This window comes from Leuciscus leuciscus, assembly GCF_965113295.1.
Source record: "Leuciscus leuciscus genome assembly, chromosome: 12".
NCBI classification, from domain to species: Eukaryota; Metazoa; Chordata; class Actinopteri; order Cypriniformes; family Leuciscidae; genus Leuciscus; species Leuciscus leuciscus.
Window position 1 is genome coordinate 21232209 of NC_138736.1, and position 24793 is coordinate 21257001.

The following is a 24793-nucleotide window of genomic DNA, read 5'->3' on the forward strand; positions in this document are numbered from 1 at the left end:
ACTCTAAAGTCATCCTCAAACCGAGACACGGTTACGTCCCAAAAGCGATTGGCACTCCCTTTAGGGCGCAGATCATCTGCCTGTCGGCTCTGCCAGCATCCGATAGTGATGATAGTGATAACGTCCTATGCCCCGTCAGGGCACTGAGAGTGTACATCACACACTCCGCCGCCTTTAGGCATTCCGAGCAGCTTTTCGTTTCATCTGGTGGGCGCACCAGGGGTCTCGCCGCCTCGAAACAGAGTCTGTCCAGATGGATAGTGGACTCTATCGCAGCTGCATATGCGTCCAAACACCTGCAGTGCCCTATGAGCATCAGAGCCCATTCCACCAGTGGCATGGCCTTTTCGTTGGCTTGGTCTAGTGGGATTTCTATTCACGACATATGTATGGCGGCAGGCTGGGCCTCCCCCTCCACATTCATGAGATTTTATAATCTGGAAGTCCCCGCCTTGCAGGCTAAACTGTTATCAGTCTAAGCGGGATGTATGTTTCTGTCCATTATTATGCGCAGACTACTCCTGTGTATTACTAGCTTTTCTGGTAGCTGCACTAGGGATAAAAGTCTCTATATACAGACCGGCGGTTCCGCTCTGTATTTTTCCCCATCATGCGCTGATGTATTAGTGCGGGCCCGCGTTGCTGGCCGCCTATTCCTCACTGTGGCGCTAGGGCTTACACTTTCATACATGGACAGGCGAGGCCGCTCTACATATTTTCCCTGTGATGTGCTTGTGTACTGTGCTGGCCCGCGTTGCTGGCCGCACTCTCCTTGGGTTTATACACAGACCGGCAGTGCCGCTCTGTACCCTTATGAAGTGCTTATGACACGTGCTGGCCCGCGTGCTGGCCGCCTGTTCTCGCATGTTATTTTCCCCGGGTTTCCCTGGGACTCATGCATTGATGCTCGGCGCGCACGGCGTTGACAAGGGGTTCCCGTAGCGTAAGCAACTTACGCAATACGAGAGAACCTCTCGTAAGAGAACGTACTCGGTTACCTAATGTAACCTCGGTTCTCTCTAGAAGAGGGAACGAGTATTGCGTAACCTGCCGTGTCGCGCCAAGAGCTTATTCGCTTCAGTCTATGAAAACCAGAATTCCAGCCTGTGAGCCCCTCTTTTATACACGCTAGCCACACCCATTCTGGCGGGCCAGGCGCGTGGAGGGCGCGAAGCGCCCTCATTGGGCGTGACGTCACGCAGGGCTCACTGGTAGGCTGCTGCAGTTGCCGCAGGACAGCCAATGAGCACGCTCGTACAGCCTGCTATGGTCTGCTGTCTGCCGCACTGCGTTGACAATAAATACAAAATTAAGGATAATTTTTGGCTTCAGATCTCGAGAAAAGACAACTTTACCCGTAGCGTAAGCAACTTACGCAATACTCGTTCCCTCTTCTAGAGAGAACCGAGGTTACATTAGGTAACCGAGTACGTTCTCCATACATTACATGTATTAACTGCACCTGTTTGAACTTGTTACCTGTATAAAAGACACCTGTCCACACACTCAATCAAACAGACTCCAACCTCTCCACAATGGCCAAGACCAGAGAGCTGTGTAAGGACATCAGGGATAAAATTGTAGACCTGCACAAGGCTGGGATGGGCTACAGGACAATAGGCAAGCAGCTTGTTGAGAAGGCAACAACTGTTGGAGCAATTATTAGAAAATGGAAGAAGTTCAAGATGACGGTCAATCTCCCTTGGTCTGGGGCACCATGCAAGATCTCACCTCGTGGGGCATCAATGATCATGAGGAAGGTGAGGGATCAGCCCAGAACTACACGGCAGGACCTGGTCAATGACCTGAAGAGAGCTGGGACCACAGTCTCAAAGAAAACCATTAGTAACACACAACGCCGTCATGGATTAAAATCCTGTAGCGCACGCAAGGTCCCCCTGCTCAAGCCAGCGCATGTCCAGGCCCGTCTGAAGTTTGCCAATGACCATCTGGATGATCCAGAGGAGGAATGGGAGAAGGTCATGTGGTCTGATGAGACAAAAATAGAGCTTTTTGGTCTGAACTCCACTCGCTGTGTTTGGAGGAAGAAGAAGGATGAGTACAACCCCAAGAACACCATCCCAAACGTGAAGCATGGAGGTGGAAACATCATTCTTTGGGGATGCTTTTCTGCAAAGGGGACAGGACGACTGCACCATATTGAGGGGAGGATGGATGGGGCCATGTATCGCGAGATCTTGGCCAACAACCTCCTTCCCTCAGTCAGAGCATTGAAGATGGGTCGTGGCTGGGTCTTCCAGCATGACAACAACCCGAAACACACAGCCAGGGCAACTAAGGAGTGGCTCCGTAAGAAGCATCTCAAGGTCCTGGAGTGGCCTAGCCAGTCTCCAGACCTGAACCCAATAGAAAATCTTTGGAGGGAGCTGAAAGTCCATATTGCTCAGCGACAGCCCCGAAACCTGAAGGATCTGGAGAAGGTCTGTATGGAGGAGTGGGCCAAAATCCCTGCAGCAGTGTGTGCAAACCTGTTCAAGAACTACAGGAAACGTATGATCTCTGTAATTGCAAACAAAGGTTTCTGCACCAAAAAATAAGTTCTGCTTTTCTGATGTATCAAATACTTATGTTATGCAATAAAATGCAAATTAATTACTTAAAAATCATACAATGTGATTTTCTGGATTTTTGTTTTAGACTCCGTCACTCACAGTTGAAGAGTACCTATGATAAAAATTACAGACTTCTACATGCTTTGTAAGTGGGAAAACCTGCAAAATCAGCAGTGTATCAAATACTTGTTCTCCCCACTGTATAAGTCGCATTTGAGGTCTAAATAACTGCATTCTCACCAAAAAAACCTCTTAAAACTACATTCTGTGACACAAAAACAGTACTATTTGTAAAATCATGGTGGGTTTGCTAATTTGTCATGACACTCACTGTGAGAAATGCAGCAAGCAGAGTGATACAAATGGTGAAACGGTTCCCTTAGGGATACTGGTAGAATATCGCATGGCTGGAAAAGGCTCTCAGCCAATCACATGTAAGAACCAGAACAAACTATATATACCCAATTTAGGTTAAAATTTTCATAATTTTTTTTTCTTTAGTGAAGCCTGAACTGTGATTGGGCCAGTAGAAAAGAATCCTTATTATTGAGCCCTGATGACAGCAAACAAAAAAAAGAGACTTTTTGGTACTCTTGTCATCCAGGATCATGTGCTCAGTATTAATGTCACAAAAACAGATGTACATCACAGGAAGAGAACGCCGGTATATATCTGTGTCTGAGCGAATATGTAGTGTGAGGCAATGTTTTTCGTGCTGTTTCATAAGCAAATGCTAAAGATAAGGCAATTAGCAAACTGAGAAAGTCTGACATGCATGATTCAGTTTAAAGATCACAATCTAAGGAAGATGTGCAGCTTGCTAAACACAAAGGAAACTATGTGATAACAGAACATGCGCATTTATACTCAGATTACAGACACAGGAATTAGGTCAAATAAAATGTAAAATATTGTATTGCTACAATGGTTACTGTTTTATTTATTATACTTCAACTAGCTAGAAAAGGCATCAAATATATATGCTGATACAATACCGATAATAGCTCTGTTTCAAAACCTAGAAATTGTATTTATTCTTTTTGGAGAAGGCAATCCCAGAATCCATTATCGAGAAAAATATTAAATTCAATAATTAACATAATCAAAAATGTACAATTTTACACTAAAATCTAACACCAAACTCTAAAGGAACTGATCAAGTAGTGTCTCTTGTGTGTTTCTCATTTGGCTGCAAAATTATGACAAAAATATTTGTTTTAATATCTGTTATTATTGTTGATTATATCCCCTACCTGTCACGTGTCAGTGTTTGTTTGTATTAGTCACGTCTTCCTTTGTTCTGTTTTCCCGCCACTCATTTGTTTCTATGACAACCTTTATCAGTTCATCTGTATCACCTGTGTTAGTTCATCATCATCTATAGCTATGTTTCCATCAACTTGTCAATCGAATTATCTGAAGTTCGGTAAAAAAAATCATGCGAATAAAGCTGGTGAAAGTGTGTTTCCATCAAACGGCTTTAAAGCGAATAAAAACCTGTGCGTAATGACGTCACATGTTGTTTTGTGATCAAATTGGTATATCGAATTGATTTGAGACATTTTAAGGTGTTTCCATTCATTTTCGCACTGAATCGCACAACATTCAAGCAAACATTTGCGAACAAAGTTTTGCTAGACAAAATGGTCCTGGATCGCGCCATCTACCAACAAATGATCAATATTGCACAAGTTGTAATAGTGCAGAGTCCTGCACGGGTCCATTTTTGGAGACCCACCCCCGCCCGTAACCGCAAAGTTCAGCACCAGATCTGACCCGTGCCCGCGATAAATCGCACACAAGCTAAAATCATTCCATTTAAAGTGCTTTATTTTTTATCTCGCACCTCTCTCAACATCACAATAGCTTCATGAATGGGCTAATGAGCGCGAAAGTGCGCTTTGTTTTGGGCCATTCAAGTAGCCTAGGCTACCTCCAGTTCACGCGCGGGCGCCTCTCCGTGTCCTGATTATTGCCTGCTATATTTAGCTCTTATTTATTAAATCCAGGAAAATGGTTAATTAAACATTGATTAAAATTAAGATACAATTAATACAAAACGAAATTCACTTTAACCCCCTGAGGTCTACGGTATCGCCGGCGATACCAGCTCGCTTTTTTTTTATTAGTGTAAAAGAAACTCATAAATACTCTGTTGACTTTGATTTTCCATAGGAGTTTCATACATCAATCGATTCTGTTAAATGTGTATTATTTTTGTGTATACTCACAATAAAAACAAAGTGTTGTGCTTTTTGCCAAATAAAGAAAAATAAACACGAAGCGAGTTCTGCCTTCTCTCTGCCAGTGAAGTCCATTCTGAAACGCGTCCGAAAATGAACAATAACTCAGCGAATACTCAGTCAAACAGGCATACAGACACACAGGCATGAAGCTTGAATTCTCTTCTTTTAAATGAAGTAATTTATATAAAAAACAAATATTCTCATCTTGTGAAATCTGTATTAAAAGAGAGCGATTCCAGTCGAGCTCATCTCAGCTCATTACGTTTTAATCGGCCCCGCCCACGGAGAGCGCGCGCTATTCAAACGCAAATGGCTGAGGCAATCCTGTGAACGCCCCCATCAGCTCGAGAAAACACACAAGTTTATTTAGATCATTGTTTACACCGTCTTGCAGCGCTGTGAGGAATAATACTAATGGAAAATGTCCCTCAGAAGTGCGGGTATATCGAGGAGCGAGCTGAGGAATACTAGTAAGTTTTTTCCTTCTCACGTGAATTTATTCACGTGGGTTTCTGTTTATGAATGAATAAACGGCAGAGATGCGCGCTGTTTACCACAGCTGGCAAAGACAGTTTAAATTTAAATCGCGTGTGTGAATGAATGATGATGTTTTAGCAAACTGTATTGCTATACTGAGATGAGTAAAAACGTTACAGTCAGACGAAATATGAAAGACAACATTTTGTTTAGTAGATTTGGGTACAGTTTTTACTGTAGAATATACTGCCACATCAAATAAGCTTTTGTTTAGCAATTTCTATATATAAAATACTATTTTTGTCAAAAATAAAGTCATCAACTAAGATGTTAGCTGTTCCAATGTTGGCTATATTCAAACTAATGAATACATAGCCTAGATAAAATGTAGGCCTATAATCTTTTTTTTTTTTACAAAGAAAGAGTACACTTGAAATATTGTTGAAATTGTAATTATTGTTGTAATTGTAACCGTTTTAATAAAATAGCAAAACATATTTACAAGATAGATGTAAGCAAAATCTTAAATGGTCAATATAAGTCTTCTTCTAAATATATCTTTTGTCCTTGCATTGTGGCTCAGTCAGTGTCACACCTGAGTGAATGGCTCATCATTATGCAGAGTGGGTGGGACATTGCATTCTAAGGTGTAAACCACTCCTCGTTCACGCCCCCCTCGCATATTGGCTTTCCAAGCAAAACTTGTTTTACATCAATTTAAATCAATGTATGGTTTTATGTGAACGATAAAGCAAGACTATTTTCACATAATTTTGAAGAAAAAACTATAGGCGACGACATCCATTAGTCAAAAGTCTTATTGCCACATATTTAGTATGTGTTTTGTGGCCTTATTTCAAAAACTTTAATTTTTAGTTTTTCGATAACCACGCATAAACATTATTCTCTCAAAAATGAAAACATGTACATACATGTGGCTCACATATTATTGTAGTCCTGTTTGTGCTATATAGAGTGAATTTACACCTTTGCCATTAATATGTTTATAAGCAACTGAAAAAAGCACAAATGTCAGAGCATGTCAGAACACCCCCAGGGCCCAAAAAAACGCTCAGACTCCAGAGGGTTAAAGAAAGTCTTTCTACAAAAACAAACTTAATAAAGTGGTCAAAATCATGTCTGCCCACTCCATTTGTCTCCCGATATTCGGGATCATCTTATTCATGCTTTTTTCACTTTTCATATAATCAACATAAAAAAAAATAAAAAAATAAAAAAAAAAATATATATATATATATATCATTTTATTAAAAAATGTATATGAAACTAAATCGTTTTTTAATGACTGGGCTACAACACATAGGCTTATTAGCCTGCCCTACAATCATTGAATATTATTTTGCTTGATTGACGGGTTTTTATTTAAAAGAAAGAGCATAGCCTACACAATACTTAGGCCTACTAAAATATAATTAATATTATTTTATTGCATTTGTATTAGTTGTTTGAAGAGTAAAAAATAAATAAAAAAATCGGTCGTTTTACAAGATTACAACCGGCCAGTCGGTCGGACTAAAAGGGGGAAAAAATGTATTGGGTCGGTCCTAAATTGACAGGATCGGTCGGGTAACGGCAAACAAGAATATTTTTAAGGATGCCCAAAACACATATTTGCGAGTGTGTAATGGCAATTTAGACATACAAATATTGCACATATTTTTCATCCGCTACCCGCCCGCAAGGAGTTCATTATCCGCCCGCATCCCCGCCTGTGAAGTTTAGGAATGTCACAAACAATCCACCCGTTTTAGCCACTTTTATGCGGGTACCCAACCCATTGCAGGACTCTAGGTGCTTATGTGACAGCTGATAACGACATTATTTGACTATTATGGCATTTCTTAGATTTTTGCTATAATAGCCGTTTTATTTTTCTGTTAAATTAAATTCAAAAAGTATCTCGTCTCCTCGTTTGTCCACTTTGTTGACACCGGCCATGTGTGCAAACCAGACAGTATATAATGGGTGCAAACTGGGCGGAAAATAACTAAAACTTCTTCTTTTGTGGCGGGTTGTACCCATAAAATGACCTAAAACTTAATCGCAATCCATTATTTATTCGGCAAATAACGTTTCCATCAGCGTTTATCGCATAAACCGTACATCGATCAAGATAAAATCCGATGAGACCGACCGTATTTCATTTTAGTCGATATTCAAGAAATTCAATCGAATTTTACTGTTTCCATAAGGCATTTTTCATTCGATATCACATAATTCGGATAAAAACGTGTTGATGGAAACATAGCTTATGTCAACTGTGTTCTGTCAATCAGTGTTCATCAGTGTTTGTATTTAGTTCCATTCAGTTCAGTCAGTCTTGGTCCGATCACTGTCCTACTAAGTGTGTGTGTGTACCTTCTGCCTGTCTGTACCTATTTGTATTATATTGTCAGTAAAGTTTGCATTGGAACTTTTGATTCTCCCTCATCTTCTTCTGCCTGCACCACACTGTGACACTACCGTTATCCCCAATATTTTAATTAGGGCTGCACATTATTGGAAAAAACTGACATAGCATTATTTACTTTTTCTGAGATATATATTGCGATCTGAAGAAATACAGGAAAGTTCACCAGATGATTTGAATAGCTTTGTTTGGAAAGAATAAATCATTCCAGGAGTGCAAAATAAAAATAATTAAAAAAGCTTGCAAATTATTATTTAATTTTTTTTGTCCATAAAACCATCCTTCTAGGGCTGAATGAAAAGGAAAACAAAAATCAATATGGGTGTTTACACTTGCTTTTACACTTTACAAGAACTAACACAAACCTATTTCAGTAACTATAAATCGAATCGTTTAAAAAAATCTCTCCACTTGAGTTTGAAAGGTCCAACTGTTTTTGACCAATTAAAATATTACTAATAAAATAATTATTATTGTGATTTTTAATGTGATTATTATTAAATAATATATTAAACAAAATAATAAATATATATTATAATATTGTAACTATTGTACTGTAAGCTAAGACTCTAACTGTAAAATTACAATACTAAGTTACTAAGTAATTAAGTCTTCCTCTTTGGAGCCACTCTGGAGCCGTTAGAGCATGTAAGACACTAAGCAACTGCGTGACAAATGATTTACTGTTTGTAGCTACATATCCAAAAAAAGCTAAGTATAATCCTGTATTACTTGATTGCAGCAAAAAGACAACAAATCTGTCAATACTGCACTATATACTTTACGTCTTGTATAGTTATATCATAGGAGCATTCTTGTTTTCTCGCAAATTCAAAATTCAGCTTTTTTTCTTTAGTTCTAAATGTCAGGTGATATATATGACGTATGTTTAACAGGAGTAGACCTCAATGTAATGATGTAATCATCAACTTTGTAAGAATTGATTTTCCTGCTAAGACAAAAGCTGAGATAAAACTCACCCTGCAATAAAGCAATAAAACACACCCTGGACAGAAGATCTCAAAGAAAGAGCACAGGACATTGTCTTGTCCAAACTTTTCTCCTTCCTTATCTCTCCATCTCCCTCTCCCTCCTCCCTTCCTTTCCCCCTGATTCAAGTCACTAAAAGTTCACTGAGAATGTCTATATATCACATATGATGTATCTTGTGAATATATTGTTTTTCCTTTTCATGTTTTGTATCATCTAAAATGTCTCAGTGCGACTGGTAAAATGGTCTTAACCCTCTGAGGTCTGAGCTGTTTTCTGGGCTCTGGAGGTGTTCTGACATGCTCTGACATTTGTGTTTTTTTCTGTTACTAGTGACATTTTCATGGCTAAAGTCTAATTACACTGTATTCAGCACAAACTCTGCTACAATAATATATCAGCAGCATGTATGTAAAAGTTTGTAGTTTTGAGATAATGACATTTATGCGTGGTTTGTGAAAAAAAATAAAAAAATTATCACTGAAATAAGGCCATGAAACCCATACTGATTATTTCTTCACAAGACTTTTGAAAATTGTATGACATAGCCTAGAATATTTGCTCCAAAACTATGTGAAAATCACCCTGACTGCTCATTCAGATAAGACAATATATTGATTTAAAATTTCTAAGACGTGTTTTGTGTGACAAAGCCATATTCGAAGAGGCGTGATCATCTCATGAATATGTAAGGCTTTTACACCTGAGAAAGACAAAGACACTCCCCTAACTGCCCTATTAGGAGCGATCAGGCCCTGTCATTCAGAGCAACCTTGCACAAAGAATGAGGAGATTTAAAAAAGAATGGCTTTTAGATTGTTTGATTTATTTACAACACAACACAATCCAAAAATACAAATGACAAAAGAGCACATTGAAAACAATGATCCAAAGACAGAGACCTTTGTGCCATTCCTAAAAACATTGTACATACCTTTCATTTCCAAGGTGTTTGATTTTCACTTTACCATGTTCATGTACAGAGACTCATGTGAATGTTGAAGTCAGCAGGACTCAGTTGCATCTGGTCCCTGAAAGAAAAAAAAAAAGAAAAAACTGTGAACATACTGATATCAAGAGAAACTATAGGGCTGCACGATTTTGGGAATAGATTTTAGATTTTTCTGGTTAAAATTTCTTTTTAAAATTCACAGAATACACACACACACACACACACACACACACACACACACACGTTTCCAACAATATATAATGAACACCAGGTTTGTTGTGCCTTGTAGGCATAGGCTACGCAGTGCTGCATAAAATAATAATAACAATAAATTAAATCTTCCAAAAGATTTCAAGAACAACTACGCTAGAGAAAAATATATTGATTATCATATGTTACTTCAAATGTTTCCATTCGTTATGATGATATGAAATGAGATAATAGTAAAAACATAAAGCCTAATGTTTGGTGCATTTTTCCTTTCAAACGCAATCGCGCTCCAAAATATGATACATTAAAACCCACAGCGCGCTCCAAAATATGATACTCAAACCCACAGCGCGCTCCAAAATATTAGGGATGCACCGAAATGAAAATTCTTGGCCGAAACCGAAAACCGAAAAAGAGGAAACTAAGGCCGAAAACCGAAAACCGAAACACAGAAATAAATTATGCCAATTATTAGTACCATTGCATTTATGGCTATGCCTGTGTACTAACTTTACTATAATCAAGGCATTGCATAAATTAATATTAAAGTTTCAAAGAATAAATCAATTAAAATTTTATGCAAATATTTATTTAGCACATTGCAAAGTATAAAATTAAATGTTTAACTTGACCCCACTCAAGTGTACATTAAATAATAATGTAAAAGCCTACTGGCCTGCAGAAAGGTTTAAAAATGAAATGTTCTCTCATAAAAACAAAGTGCATTTAGGTCAATACTGCCATAGCCCATAATAATATCTGCAGCTATATGCTCATGGACGTGAGTTGCAAAAACCATAAACAGCCAAGGTAAACACACACACCTCTGATAAATGACGGCTGCTCTGGTACACGCAAGGTCTCTCGCTCCCTCTCTCTGCGCTACGTCTGTGCGCTCATGCTCGCTCGCGATTCCGGGAGATTTAAACTAATTTGCGGGCATCAGGGAGTCGCTATCAATACGCGGGAGACTCCCGGAACTTCCGGAAGACTTGGGATGTCTGTGTTTTGAAAATCGCTGTCCGTGGGTCACTCTCAGATATATTGAAATACGTCCACACCGCAGATATGTTGCTTCAGACAAGCACGTGCAGGCCGCGGTATCTGCTGTTTGCGTCATCACAACATTTCGGCGGTATTGTTTCGGTGATAAAAGTCTTTCGGCCGAAAACCGAAAATGCACTTTTGGGCCATTTTCGGCCGAAAATTTTCGGTGGCCGAATATTCGGTGCATCCCTACAAAATATGATACATTCAAACGCCATCGCGCTCCAAAATATTAAACATTATGGTTATACATATCTATGTTTGAGCAGATATCCACAAAGAGTATTTAACAGGAAACACGGGTCTAAATAGTATAATATTCACCATATATCTAGCAACAGTTCAACTGCAATGTAAAGTTTATGCAACAATACCATAAACTAATAAGTAAGAATTTCTTACCTTACATCTTTCTTGTCTTCAAATCGCGTTCTTCTTCTTCTGATGTAAATCCATGTAAGCTCACAGCGTGTCTTCCAAACTCAACGAAAAGCAGAGACTTGTGAAGTTTTTTGGTGTTTTGTGTTTGAGGTAACGAGGGCGTTCGCGTCCCATGTGGAGATTTGCATGTGAATCGCTTTTGCGCGAGTGGGCGTGTCGAATTAAAAAGTAATTAGCAAGCGTTTGAGATACTGGACATCCTGTTGGTTTTATACAAATTACTTAAACAGAGAATATTTGTTTTCAGTTTGAATCCGATCATTTAAAAGTACACACTTAAATGTGTATAAAGGTATATGGCTCATAAATGTGTGAGAAGTATTCACTGAGTTTTGTTTCAGTTTATAGACGTGCTCAAGAAAAAAAAGTTCACCGCGACGGAGAGGCAGAACGCACACCCTGTTTATTTTCTTTATTTTACAAAAGCACAATGTTTTGATTTGATTGTAAGTGGACACATACAAAAGTAGAAATATCACAGATTATTTTTTTATATTTCTTTTTTCTGTATAACCATAAATGACGGAGTAATTTAAGTTTATGTTGCTGCTATGTGAAAAAAATCCAGCAAAACGCGCTGTCGCGTTTCTCGACCTCAGAGGTTAATTTCATTGCAGTCATTGGTATTATGAGAAAGATTGAAAACTTAGGAGAATTCTGTTCTCCTCTTTGGGTGGTGTCTCTTCAAGATATCTGATCATTCTCCCCTCTCCCCTGAAACCAGACGTTACCCCCTGGGGCACCTGAATTGACCCAAAACAACAACAAAAAAATATTTGTACAAGCCTTTTGTTCTGGTCTGGGTATATAAGGGTAAGTGGCAGAGCAGTCTTTGGGAACCTGTAACCAGAAAACCCCCATGCAGTGCTGTGTCAGTGTCTTCCCGAGGCTTACACTCGGAACCACTGTGTGTCTCTGTCAGGTATACATTACTCTTAGAGTCATCTTTGAGTAATTGATGCCATGTATTTATTATTTCTGAATTGGCTTTTAATCATTTACTTGTGTAATTGGCATGATACATTTTTACCTGACAAATAAAATGTTATATTTGAATTATTCTTCATTATTCTGAAATCATTATTTCTAGTAGATTAATGTGTAGTCTGGTGTTTCCGCAAATCTCTTCTAGGATAGATCAAACCGAAGGCACTAATGAATGGAGCATGGAGCACGTCATTAAGGAGACCTTCTGATTTCTGACCATCACTGACTTAGCACGTTGCAGCTTGCGACTATAAAAAAAATTACACCTTTTGTTATGAGTAAGCAGAGAGCGACCGCTTAAGGGTAAAATAGTTCGCACTGCACCCCTACCGGGTCCCTTAATGAACGAATAATTGAAAGTATGGGATACCCAGAATAATCAAAGATCTAAATTAAATCATAATCAATATTTATGATTATTTTCTAATAAGAAATACAATCTAAATTTGATTATCATTTGAAATTGGAGTCAGATTAAGCGTAGAGCTAAAGTAATATTGAAACTAAATTGTAATAAATTAGGTGAACTTCACTGGAATGCTGAAAAGACATACATGCATTATACCTTTGTCCACACCATTGGATTCCGTCGTTGTGCCAATGGGTGGCAGGGTAATCATGATTATTCATTTGATTAATTGTGCAGCCATAATGCGAGTCTCAGAAGCAAGTTGCTGAGTGTTTCAAATAATTTATGTGCAGAGTTTGAATTGGGATTTTAGAGGTTGGGGAGACACAAAGATCTTGAAGTTATACTGGAAGTAGTTCAAATTAAAAACAACATAAAATATATGTACAGTAGATATAATAAAGATTACCCGATGATACTTCTCAATTCTTTAATAATCAATGAAAACTCTATTTGTACATTCGCTAAATGGAACGGAATGTGTGTTCTGGTTCAAACTAACCCGGAACATACTGTAACTGTACACATACAAAATGTAACAGAGAAATAAAGAAAATTATTTTCTCTTTTGATGGTGGAACATCATCCAGATTGTTCAGAATAAAATAAAATAAAATCCATGGGATGCTGCCTAGCTGTCTATGCAGACTTTATATGTTTTGGAACAGAGCTAAAGTGTCTAGCTAGCGAGTTTTAGATTTTTATGACATTACCTGACATACTGCTGTATATTAGACCTTAAACTTCATTCTCTTGTCATCCACAGACTCGCTGATATCTGACAGACAAACAGAATAAAGTCAAAAGAAGAACGATAAATAAGAAGAAAAACAGAGCAGTAATGAATGCAGTAAAAATTTTGCCAGTGGCTCAAAAAGAAAGTTGCTTTGGCCCACCTTGTTCTTTGCGATATCGGAGTCGTTCCAGAGTGGTTTGGACCAGCAGAGGCTGAGGAGACACACAAAATGAGAGAGTCAAACTTACATAATGCAAGGAAATGGTAAATAACAATGAAAAATGACAAATACAACCTCTGCAATGTCATATAAAATAACAATTCATGTACACCAGAAAACATAACAGTGCAGTAAAATGAAACTTAGCCTCTGCAATCTGATATAAAAATACATTTCTGTAGTATAAATATAAAAAATACTTTAGTTTGATTTAGTGAGATTTATTGTGAAAACTTCCCCAGATTCTAGGTCAGTTAAATTTTGTTTTTAAGGGCAGCAGCTTACGGCACCTATTGCAGCAGCTTACTGCACCTACAGCACCTAACCTTCTCCCAAGGTTTTTTTTCTCTCCATTAGGTCACCTGATGGAGTTTTAGGACACCATTAGGTCACTTGATGGAGTTTTTCGGTTCATTGCCACTGTTGCCTTTGGCTTGCTCAGTTGGGGATATTTTGGGGATATTTAATTTTATCAATCAATAAATTCCTCTTGAAACAAACTTTGTTGTATTATTTTAATTTAATACTGTGAAGCTGCTTTGATACAATCTGTATTGTGAAAAGCGCTATACAAATAAACTTGACTTGACTTGACTTACCGGAAGCCTTAAAGGCTTTGATAGTATCTTCTAAGTTTTCACACTAAATCAAACTAAAGTTGTACAATGAACCGAAACTTGTCTACGATCTGCACTGCTGTTCTCTAATGTTTGAAAGTTAGTACTGAGGTAGTTTTGACACTGTGGAATATTTTATTATATTATTGTTGTTTCATAAAAATGTATTTGTTGTATTTTGGCACTCCTGTAATTCAGTGTTGGCAGTGGTAAATTTTAATGAGAGTAGGAAAATGTATTAATAAATAATTTATTAACACACTGAGTAACTATTACTACATGTCTAAATAATAAGATGTACAAATGTACATTCGAATTATTTTATTCGACCAGACTCCCACTGAAAGCCATCAGCTTACATTCCGGGGAAAGGAAAACACAACTGCCTACATTCAATTCAATGCACAAACTGCCACAGACTTTCACAAAGAATTGCATTTCTTGAAACAAAGTGCTTAATTCATTAAGCTACGTTAAGCGTTTTATTTATAATAGGCTCTATGGGAGGGAAACTATATATAGACAAGAGCCTATAGAATATGAACGTGATGTGCAGAGTTTCATGTTAAGGGCATTTTCCTCCTTTAGAGCCTGTTAAAAAAGAAAACGCTTAACTGAACTGAGCTGGGCGATGACACCACTGGTGACATCATTGGTGGTGGTTGAGGAGATTTCCCCCTTCTATATGTAAAGTGCTATATAAATGTAACAAATTATTATTATAAATGATTAATTGATCACAGTTTTCTCTAGATCGGCTATTTATATTAATGAACTAAATTAATACAAATTTTACAACAAAAATAAACCTGAACCATCACTGAACTTACTTAAGCTGGACTATGACACTATTTTCTTCTAGATTGGTCAACTTTGTTGTGACTTGACCTGACTTGAAAGCAACTGCGTTTTTGAGATGGTCTTTAGTTCACTGCCGTTTTAAGGAGAAAATACTCAGTAATGGTGTTGACTTATGAATTTGCACATGGTTTGTCTTAAAGCATATTAAAATCACCACATAGACATATAAACAGTATTAAAAGCTTTTCACCACAGGGGGACTTTAACTGCTAATGCCTTTCTGTTTTTTATATTTACATCCCTTGGGACTTTTAGTCCCAAAGTGTGCTCATTTGGATTAAAACTTATGAATTATCGTATGTTCACATCAAATATCTTTAGAGAGCAGTATTTTATTTATTTTTGTACACAAAATAGGACAATGTGAGCATTATGGAGCGCTAACTCTCACATGTAATTAATGTTTCATTCATACTCGACGCCAGTGGGTGCCTTCGTTCAGAAAGTCCATAAGTGAGACTCCTGAGCATAGATTTGTATACGCAGATGCCATATTCAACTGCTCCAAAAATGTTGGCACACCCACCATCTTGGAACGGTTAGTGTGTTGTCGTCACTCACAGTGAGAATCAATCATGCCACAACAACTTCTGGTAGTGAAACTGCCAAGATTTAAATTCCAGAATAAATGGGATAACCTTTTTACATGTGAGAATGTGTTGGTTTGTGTTTTATATGTATTAACTCAATAACACACGATTTTACTATTGTACTTTTTAATGTTTTTACTCTTTTTATGGTATCTTTTTAATGTTGTGTTAGCTGACGCCTTCCTTTGTCTTGTTGTATTGTTTTAGTTTACCTTTGCTTTGGAGAGCGCTCTGAAGGGAGGGTGGGATCTTATGCTTTCAAAGCTGACTTGCTATTGCTAGCTTCTTCGAAATTGCCTACCCTACCTTTAATTTGGTCACTGGAAACAGACTCAAACCCATTTCTGAAAGAGAATGATAATAAGAAAAGTTTTATGGGAGACAGAAGTTGAAGGAGCTGTTGGTTGTGTGCTTTAGTGTTATATTTACATTCACATTTATGCATTTGGCAGACGCTTTTATCCAAAGCGACTTACATTGCATTTCAAGGTACACATTTACATTCTTATCGGTTCTTGTTTTCCCTGGGAATCGAACCCATGACCTTGGCGTTGCAAGCGCCAACGCTCTACTGTTTGAGCTACAGGAAAGCTATATACAGTGGGTACGGAAAGTATTCAGACCCCCTTACATTTTTCACTCTTTGTTATATTGCAGCAATTTGCTAAAATCATTTAAGTTCATTTTTTTCCCTCATTATTGTACACACAGCACCCCATATTGACAGAAAAACACAGAATTGTTGACATTTTTGCACATTTATTAAAAAAGAAAAACTGACATATCACATGGTCCTAAGTATTCAGACCCTTTGCTCAGTATTTAGTAGAAGCACCCTTTGATCCAATACAGCCATGAGTCTTTTTGGGAAAGATGCAACAAGTTTTTCACACCTGGATTTGGGTATCCTCTACCATTCCTTCTTGCAGATCCTCTCCAGTTCTGTCCGGTTGGATGGTAAACGTTGGTGGACAGCCATTTTCAGGTCTCTCCAGAGATGCTCAATTGGGTTTAAGTCAGGGCTCTGGCTGGGCCATTCAAGAACAGTCACGGAGTTGTTGTGAAGCCACTCCTTCATTATTTTAGCTGTGCCTGGTTTTCTCCACACATACCGCTTTGAATTAAGGCCAAAAAGTTCTATTTTGGTCTCATCAGACCAGAGAATCTTATTTATCACCATCTTGGAGTCCTTCAGGTGTGCTTTCATGTGTCTTGCACTGAGGAGAGGCTTCCGTCAGGCCACTCTGCCATAAAGCCCCGACTGGTGGATGGCTGCAGTGATGGTTGACTTACTACAACTTTCTCCCATCTCCCGACTGCATCTCTGGAGCTCAGCCACAGTGATCTTTGGCTTCTTCTTTACCTCTCTCACCAAGGCTCTTCTCCCCGATAGCTCAGTTTGGCCGGACGGCCAGCTCTAGGAAGGGTTCTGGTCGTCCCAAACGTCTTCCATTTAAGGATTATGGAGGCCACTGTGCTCTTAGGAACCTTAAGTGCAGCAGAACATGTTTTTGTAACCTTGGCCAGATCTGTGCCTTGTCACAATTCTGTCTTTGAGCTCTTCAGGCAGTTCCTTTGACCTCATGATTCTCACTTGCTCTGACATGCACTGTGAGCAGTAAGGTCTTATATAGACAGGTGTGTGGCTTTCCTAATCAAGTCCAATCAGTATAATCAAACACAGCTGGACTCAAATGAAGGTGTAGAACCATCTCAAGGATGATCAGAAGAAATGGACAGCACCTGAGTTAAATATATGAGTGTCACAGCAAAGGGTCTGAATACTTAGGACCATGTGATATTTCAGTTTTTCTTTTTTAATAAATGTGCAAAAATGTCAACAATTCTGTGTTTTTTTTGTTTTGTTTTTTGTCAATATGGGGTACTGTGTGTACAATAATGAGGAAAAAAATGAACTTAAATGATTTTAGCAAATGGCTGCAATATAACAAAGAGTGAAACATGTAAGGGGGTCTGAATACTTTCCGTACTCACTGTATATATTATATGAGGTTTTTTTTTTACTTCTCCTTCCTATAATATAAATTATGTTCCTGAGACAGAGGGAGCTAATTTAGCCTCAGCAGAAATCAGTTAAATGCTTGCATGTCATTATAGAAGCAGTTACCAGGAAATTACATTCTTTAAAGCAGCATATCACCAGACTTCCTTCACGTTGTGTTTCCTCGTACCTCTGTACATCTACAACCACACACATGAATGTCTCACACAGAATGAGCAGCACAATTGTCACACAGCACTGACATTTTCCTGACTGTTCCACCTGTACTATTGAGATACAATGTGGGAATACACCTTCATCAATCGATAGCTTAGTTCAGTTAGTGGAGGGGCGTAGTGCAAATAAATGTATGACTTGTATTTGAAATGTAGATCTGATGAGAACTACATATAGAACTGTTAACTTACAATTACACAAATTGCAAAATGGTAGAAATTATTGTTACTCAGTCTGCAATATTTCAGCACAAATCAAACGTAATCAGCTGCAACAAAATCGCAGCACTGCTTCAAATTTTCTGCAGCAATCTGCCTTCTTTAAATGAGCTTTATTAAAGAATGCAGTGGATTCACAAACAGTAGCACTCTTTGCTTGATGTAGTTAAAATTGTGCTTTTAGCACCAGAAAAATTTGGCGGTAAACTGAATTTTATTTAAACCATCTTAGATCTTCCAGGAGGGCTTCACAATAATGGTTGAACTGATAATAATAAATATTTTGCTCGTTATTAATCACAATTTTGTCATAAAAGTCAAGTAAACCTTTTTCATTTAATCATGAATTATTGCACTTTCACATAAGCCCAAATAAAAATAGAACGTAAACATGGCTTAATTTACCTTGTCTAGTTTCCTGATTTGTTATATTTAGCTAATCATAAAAAAAAATTTAAAAAATACTCTCTTAATTATGAAAACAGGTCAAACAAGAAGCTTCTCTCAAAAGCTAAATCTGTGAAATTCCTAATATTAATTCTAAATTATTGTAATGTTTTTTTTATTATTATTTTTTTTTATTAAAATAACAACGACTTTGTATTGTGACACAGAGATTGTGTAAGTACATCTATTCCACAACAACAATCCCAAACAATCCAGTCAAGATCCATATTTAGATTACAGGTCATCACTGAGCAGGTTTGCCAGCAGATTTAGTCTTTTTTAGGATAACCAACGGGAAAATATTGCTGATGATCATGCTTAATTGATCAAAAGAAGCAATAATCACAATTTATTGTGCAGATATCTTTCCGTGATCATGGCAGTAGTAATATATTCTAGGCAAAGTATGCCAGCCCTTACGAAAAAAAAGTTTATTCAAGTGTGCTATTAGTATACTTCTTTTAAACTAAAAATAAGAAAGTATACTTTCAGTCTACTTTTTATGTACTTCTCAGAAATATACTTCAAATTGCACTTAAGTATACTTGACTTATACTGACAGAAAAGTCTAAGTATATTTGGCCTATACTTGTTGATTGAGATATACTTAAAAGTATGGCTTGTACTTGTGTTTACTATTTTGATTGAGTAGCTTATTAAATACTTTTTGTTTAAAACATAATATTAAACAATGTCTTATAAAGTAACATGTTCATGTTTATATACTCACTTAAAAATGTTGGGTAAAAAATAACCAAAAGTTTTTTAGTGTGTAGTAACAAGCTTTCGGGTGGAATAGCTTATAGAGTAAATAAAATAAGCATGGAACTGAACTTGATCTTATACACAGCGATAATAATAATACGTTTATTCAAGTGTTTTATTAGTATACTTCTTTTCAACTAAAAATAAGAAAGCATACTTTCAGTCTACATTTTATATACTTCTCAAAAATATACTTTATGTACTTCTCAGAAATATACTTATAATTACACGTGTACTTGACTTATACTGAGAGAAAAGTCCAAGTATATTTGGCCTGTACTTCTCAATCTTTTGATCGAGATATACTTAAAAGTATAATTAAGTATTCAAAGTATACTTGGCTTGTAGTTGTGTTAACTCTTTTGATCGAGTAGCCTATTACATTTTTTTTTTTTTTTTTTTTACATAGTTTTTCATATACAGTCTTATGAAACTAACATTGTTTGAAAATATTGATTAAAATATTGAAAACAGATATGTTTCTAATTCTGTGTATCTGATTTTTTGTGTAGCTAGTCCACTGGTAGTGTACATAGGAATTTACTTTAATTCTACTTTACTCTTTCCCCGCCATTGACTGAATTTTCCAACTATCCATGTTTTCACTGTTTTGCGGTAGGGGGCGCTATGACACATCTTCTAGGACAGAATCTCCAGATCAAAACACAGGAGAAGAAGCTGAAACAAGTTTGCTCACTCAAATGTAAAATAACGTGGTCATCAAACTTTAAAAACCTTGTAAATCAAAACTGTTTAAAGGTCCCATGACATGCTACTTTTTGTAGGCTTTAATATAGTCCTTAGTGGTCCTTAGTACTGTATCTGAAATCTCTTTCCAAAAATTCAGCCTCGGTGCAGAATTATAGCCACTACAAGCCAGTCCCAGAATGAGCTTCCTTCAGACGGGCCGTTTCGGTGTCTGTAGCTTTAAATACTAATGAGGAGGAGAAAGGCGGCGCAAGGTGGAGGGTGGGTGTGGCCTTGACCATCTTGCGCAAGGATACCATGCATGTTTGTTTATGTTGGATATATTGCAATGGCACGAAGACACGCAGTCATTCAAGCATTTCAGTTTGACCCAGAATCTGATCCAGATGGAGCAGCAACGGATGAAGAAGTTGCAACTCAGCGGCTCCAGCAGCACGTTTCCGAATGGTTAGTTTAAAATATTATGTCTGGATACAGTACTTTATTCGGATGGTTTACAGTTATCATCATGTAGCTAATGCTAACCTACTGTTGCTGTCTGTAACGTCTGTAATTTATCTTATTACAATTACATCAAGCTCTGCGATCTTGAAATGCGGATATCGCGCGCGCCATATAACCAACAAGAAAACGGTTATCCAAATAACAAAGAAATGTACAACACTCGCGTTACAGTATGTGTAACTTGATGCTGTCTACCTTTACATTAGCGCAAGTAACTGCATAGCTGCATAGCTAATGTGACAGCCACATTCTACGTGTAAGAAGCTAGGTAACCATAAACAGTAAAGCAACACACTTTTATATCATTTGTTGACTTACTTGTCTGACGTTCAGCAAGCCCAGCTCTGTATTGACCATTCGATGTTCATTTGTACATCCAATTATTGAGCAATTATTATGCTTTGCTCGCTCAAAAGCCATATCTCTCGTGGACAAACTAAAATCGCGCTTCCTAGCTCATTTTCTCATGGGCGAGAAATATTCTCTGGGCAGGCAAAGCAGAGAAAGGGGAGGTAACATTTCTCCTTATGACGTCATAAGGAGGAGATTCAAGATCAGCCCGGTTGAGCTTCCATTTTCTCAAAGGCAGAGAAAAATAGCAAAAGCTCGATTTACACCGATTAACATTTTTAGAAACTTTGGGACCATATACAGGCTAGGGGAACTCATATTAATGTTAAAAAACCTCAGAAAGTGGAAATTTCATGTCATGGGACCTTTAATGTTTCCAAATGAAATGAAGCGTAACCCATGAAGAGAAAACGACTCTGAAGCTTTGGGGGTGTTGGACTCAATCTACTCCATCTGTGTTTTGATAATCGTTCTGAATGTGATCAAGGCGTAGTCTTTGACAAAAATGAGATTTTCTCAACTTTTTTGTTTAAAATGTTGCCTTTCTTTATGAAACTTACCAACATTCAAGTGTTGATAAAAAAGGATGCATGATGCATTTAAAATTAAAGTACAGTTTAAGGTATTTTTCAAGTATAAAAAATAACATTTGAACATAGTGGTATAGACTACCCAGGTGAAAAAAAAAGTTCACTAAAATAAATTTGATTTAAGTGCTCTTAGGCCTACTGCAAGTGCAAAAATAATATATAAATAGTAAACTATAAGTATAATGTCAAGTTCCCTTGAAGAAAACTTGTAGTATATAACTACTAAACTAGTAGTTTACTGAGAGTATACTTCAAAGTGTACTTTCATAAATTAAAAATGTGTCACAAGTACTAAAATAGTAAACTACTAGTATACCCATAAGTTCACTTGCAGTACAAATGAGAAACATAATTATGAACTAGTTGTGCACTTAAAGTTTACTACTGTTACACTTATAGTACACTTAAACATATACTAAAAGTGGGCCAATTTAGTCCCAAGCGGTATTAAAATAGTACACTTACAAGTTTACTACTAGTACATATTGACATTAGTATACTTACTGCATAATGTATTCTTAAAAATATACTTGAACATTACTTAAGTATACTTCATAAAATGAACTTGAAGTATACTTCTTTTTCGTCAGGGAGATCATGGTGATCTGCTGTATGCTGCAAAACACACTGTCCGAAATGGCCTACAAGCTGGGGAGTTGTGTCATGCAAACTGCAAACAGTAGTACTAATTTGTTTAATCAATTCACATTTACTTGATTTGCATAATTCCTTTGGTGGATTGACTGCTTAGACAATGCAGGCAGCAAATGCAAAATAAATGATGGTATCAGCGGCACTATTTATTTCATTCGCACTGAGTCTCAGTTATCAACATGTTGGATGTGTGCAATCTGCTTTGCATTCAGCAAGGTTCCTCCAACTTTATATTCGAAACGCCTACAGACACACACCATCTTAAAGGTTATTATTTGTAAAAGGTGTGTGTATTGAGGTCAGTCTCTTGTGCAGTGTTTTATTCAACCCCTTATTTAACACTATGTGAAAATATATAAATTAAAAACATTTATTAGCTCTATGCATGTTTATGTGTGTCCAGACGTGTCTGACACAGGTATTTAGGACAGCAGTTTTCATTGAGAAAATAATACAGACAAAACACACACAACCATACATCTATTTATTTCCAGTGTTGTTTTTGGCAGCCCTTTTAGTTTTAGTCTTAGTCTTTTGGACGAAAATGCTTTTTAGTTTTAGTCACTTATAAACTTGATAGTTTTAGTCAAGTTTTAGTCGACGAAAACACAAAAAGGTTTTAGTCGACGAAAACGCAAAAAGGTTTTAGGCAAGTTTTTAGGCAATTTTAGTAAAAAAAAAATAAAACAAATTAATTTAGGTTAAAAAGTATTGGAAATGGGCTTAGGTTTGACAGGTTGTAGCAAGTGTTGCAATTCGAGTGTTGTAACTCAATTCAATTTGAGCTACTACAACATTACACACAGATAAAGTGGTAACAGTGGAATCACTGTTTTACTCGAAAAAAGCCAGGAATAAAAACATTCTTACTTTGGCAATTGTGGCTTTATTATATAATTAGTTAAATAATAATTTATGTTATAATTTATGTAATAATCTCAGTTATATAATAATTATATATTACTTTGTACCAATTAGCCTACTAAACTAATGCTCGGACACACTCGGTCTCTCTCGCGCGCAGACACACTCGGTCTCTCTCACGCACTGTCGCTCGGGCAGCTCGTTTCGCTTTTGTCCAGTCCGGCGTCTCATAACGAAGATGTGTGGCGAGTGACTAGCCGCAGCCGCAGGTGTGTTGTTGTTGTGTGGAATCTGGTGCGCGGCATGTCGGCAGCCGGGTGGTGGGCGTACCCAAAACAAGGATAGTGAAGCGACAGCATTGCTGATACTTTTTTAGCTCAAAACAGAAAGATTTCACGCAAAATAGGCAGAAATGACATGCATTGTGAACGTCAGACTTATAATCATTTTCGTTCCGTCTCGTCTTGTCTCGTCAACGAAAACGTCTCGTCATGTTTTAGTCACCTTAGAGCCATTTTTAGCTAGTCATCGTCGCGTTATCGTCATAAAAAAAAGGTGCGTCAACGAAATCATTTCGTTATCGTCATCGTTGACGAAAACAACATTGTTTATTTCCCTGACTTTTCTCAAACACATAAAATGACAATCCTTCCCCCAGAATTGACTAATCCCTGATTCTCCCATGCCCCAGCCACAAACTAATACAGGAGAATGTATTGTATATAATAGGATTGTTGAATTTTCAATTCTGTCTGCTTGATTAATATTCCAAGGGTGTTGATAATTGTGAGGGTGTGGTGTAAGTTGAAGAAGACAAAGAGGCAAGACAAAGAGGCAAATGGCTCCAATACATACGTTTTACTAAATCACTCTGATAGGCACATACAGGCAGAAGGTTTAAACACACCAAACACTACATAACTGTGACTAGACGTTACAAGACGTTAGAACGGACAAAGACTGACTGAACAGAGGGAACTAAATACAGACACTGATTAACATAAACCAGGTGACACAGATGAACACTAATTAACAGAACACAGGTGATGAAGGTGATTGACAAGACACAGGTGATGAAGATGAACTAATGATAACAGAGAAGACAAGTCCGATGAAAAAAACTAAACAGAACACAGTGACATTACTCCCCCCCTCCCGGTAGGTGCGACCTCACGCTGCAGAAGGACCAAGGCGGAGCAGGTGTCCAGGGCGGATCAGGCAGTGCAGGCGGCCAGGGCGGAGCCGACGGAGGGAGGAGCCATGGTGGAGGCAGGGCTGACGACTCCAGGGGGCCGACTGACGGAGGCGAGGCAGGTGGTTGAGGAGACCAGGGTGGAGCCGTAGAGCCGACGAGACGGGACGATGCTGAGGGACTGGGAGGACATGGCGACATCGACGGCTCCGGCGACCGAGGTTCAGGCCGGGGAACCAGAAGACCATGGCGGAGCCTGAGTGACAGAGGACCAAGATGAAGACGGAGGGAGTGAGGAGCCCAACAGAGCTAGAGTGATGGATGGACGAGGCGAAGCCAGAGGAGAGGAGTCCCGAGGCGAGGGCAGGGCGAGGAGTGACCAAGGCGAAACCGGGGGGACGAGGGAGCCAGGTGGAGCTGATGGGCCACGGCGGAGGTGAGGGAGGTAAGAGCCACGGTGGAGGTGAGGGAGGT

At 38.0% G+C, this 24793-nt stretch overlaps 1 protein-coding gene across 8 annotated transcripts in view; it reads right to left on the minus strand.

Moving 5' to 3' along the window:
• thrb (thyroid hormone receptor beta) overlaps nt 1–24793 on the minus strand; it is a 284472-nt gene that overhangs the window by 67978 nt on the left and 191701 nt on the right. For all 8 annotated transcript variants that reach the window (XM_082186756.1, XM_082186758.1, XM_082186757.1 and 5 more), the window contains 2 exons: nt 13660–13711; nt 13477–13541 (listed from right to left, as the gene is read on the minus strand). In XM_082186756.1, coding sequence (XP_082042882.1) covers nt 13477–13483 — 7 coding nt within the window. In that variant the 5' untranslated portion in view covers nt 13484–13541; nt 13660–13711. The remainder of the gene's footprint in view (nt 1–13476; nt 13542–13659; nt 13712–24793) is intronic.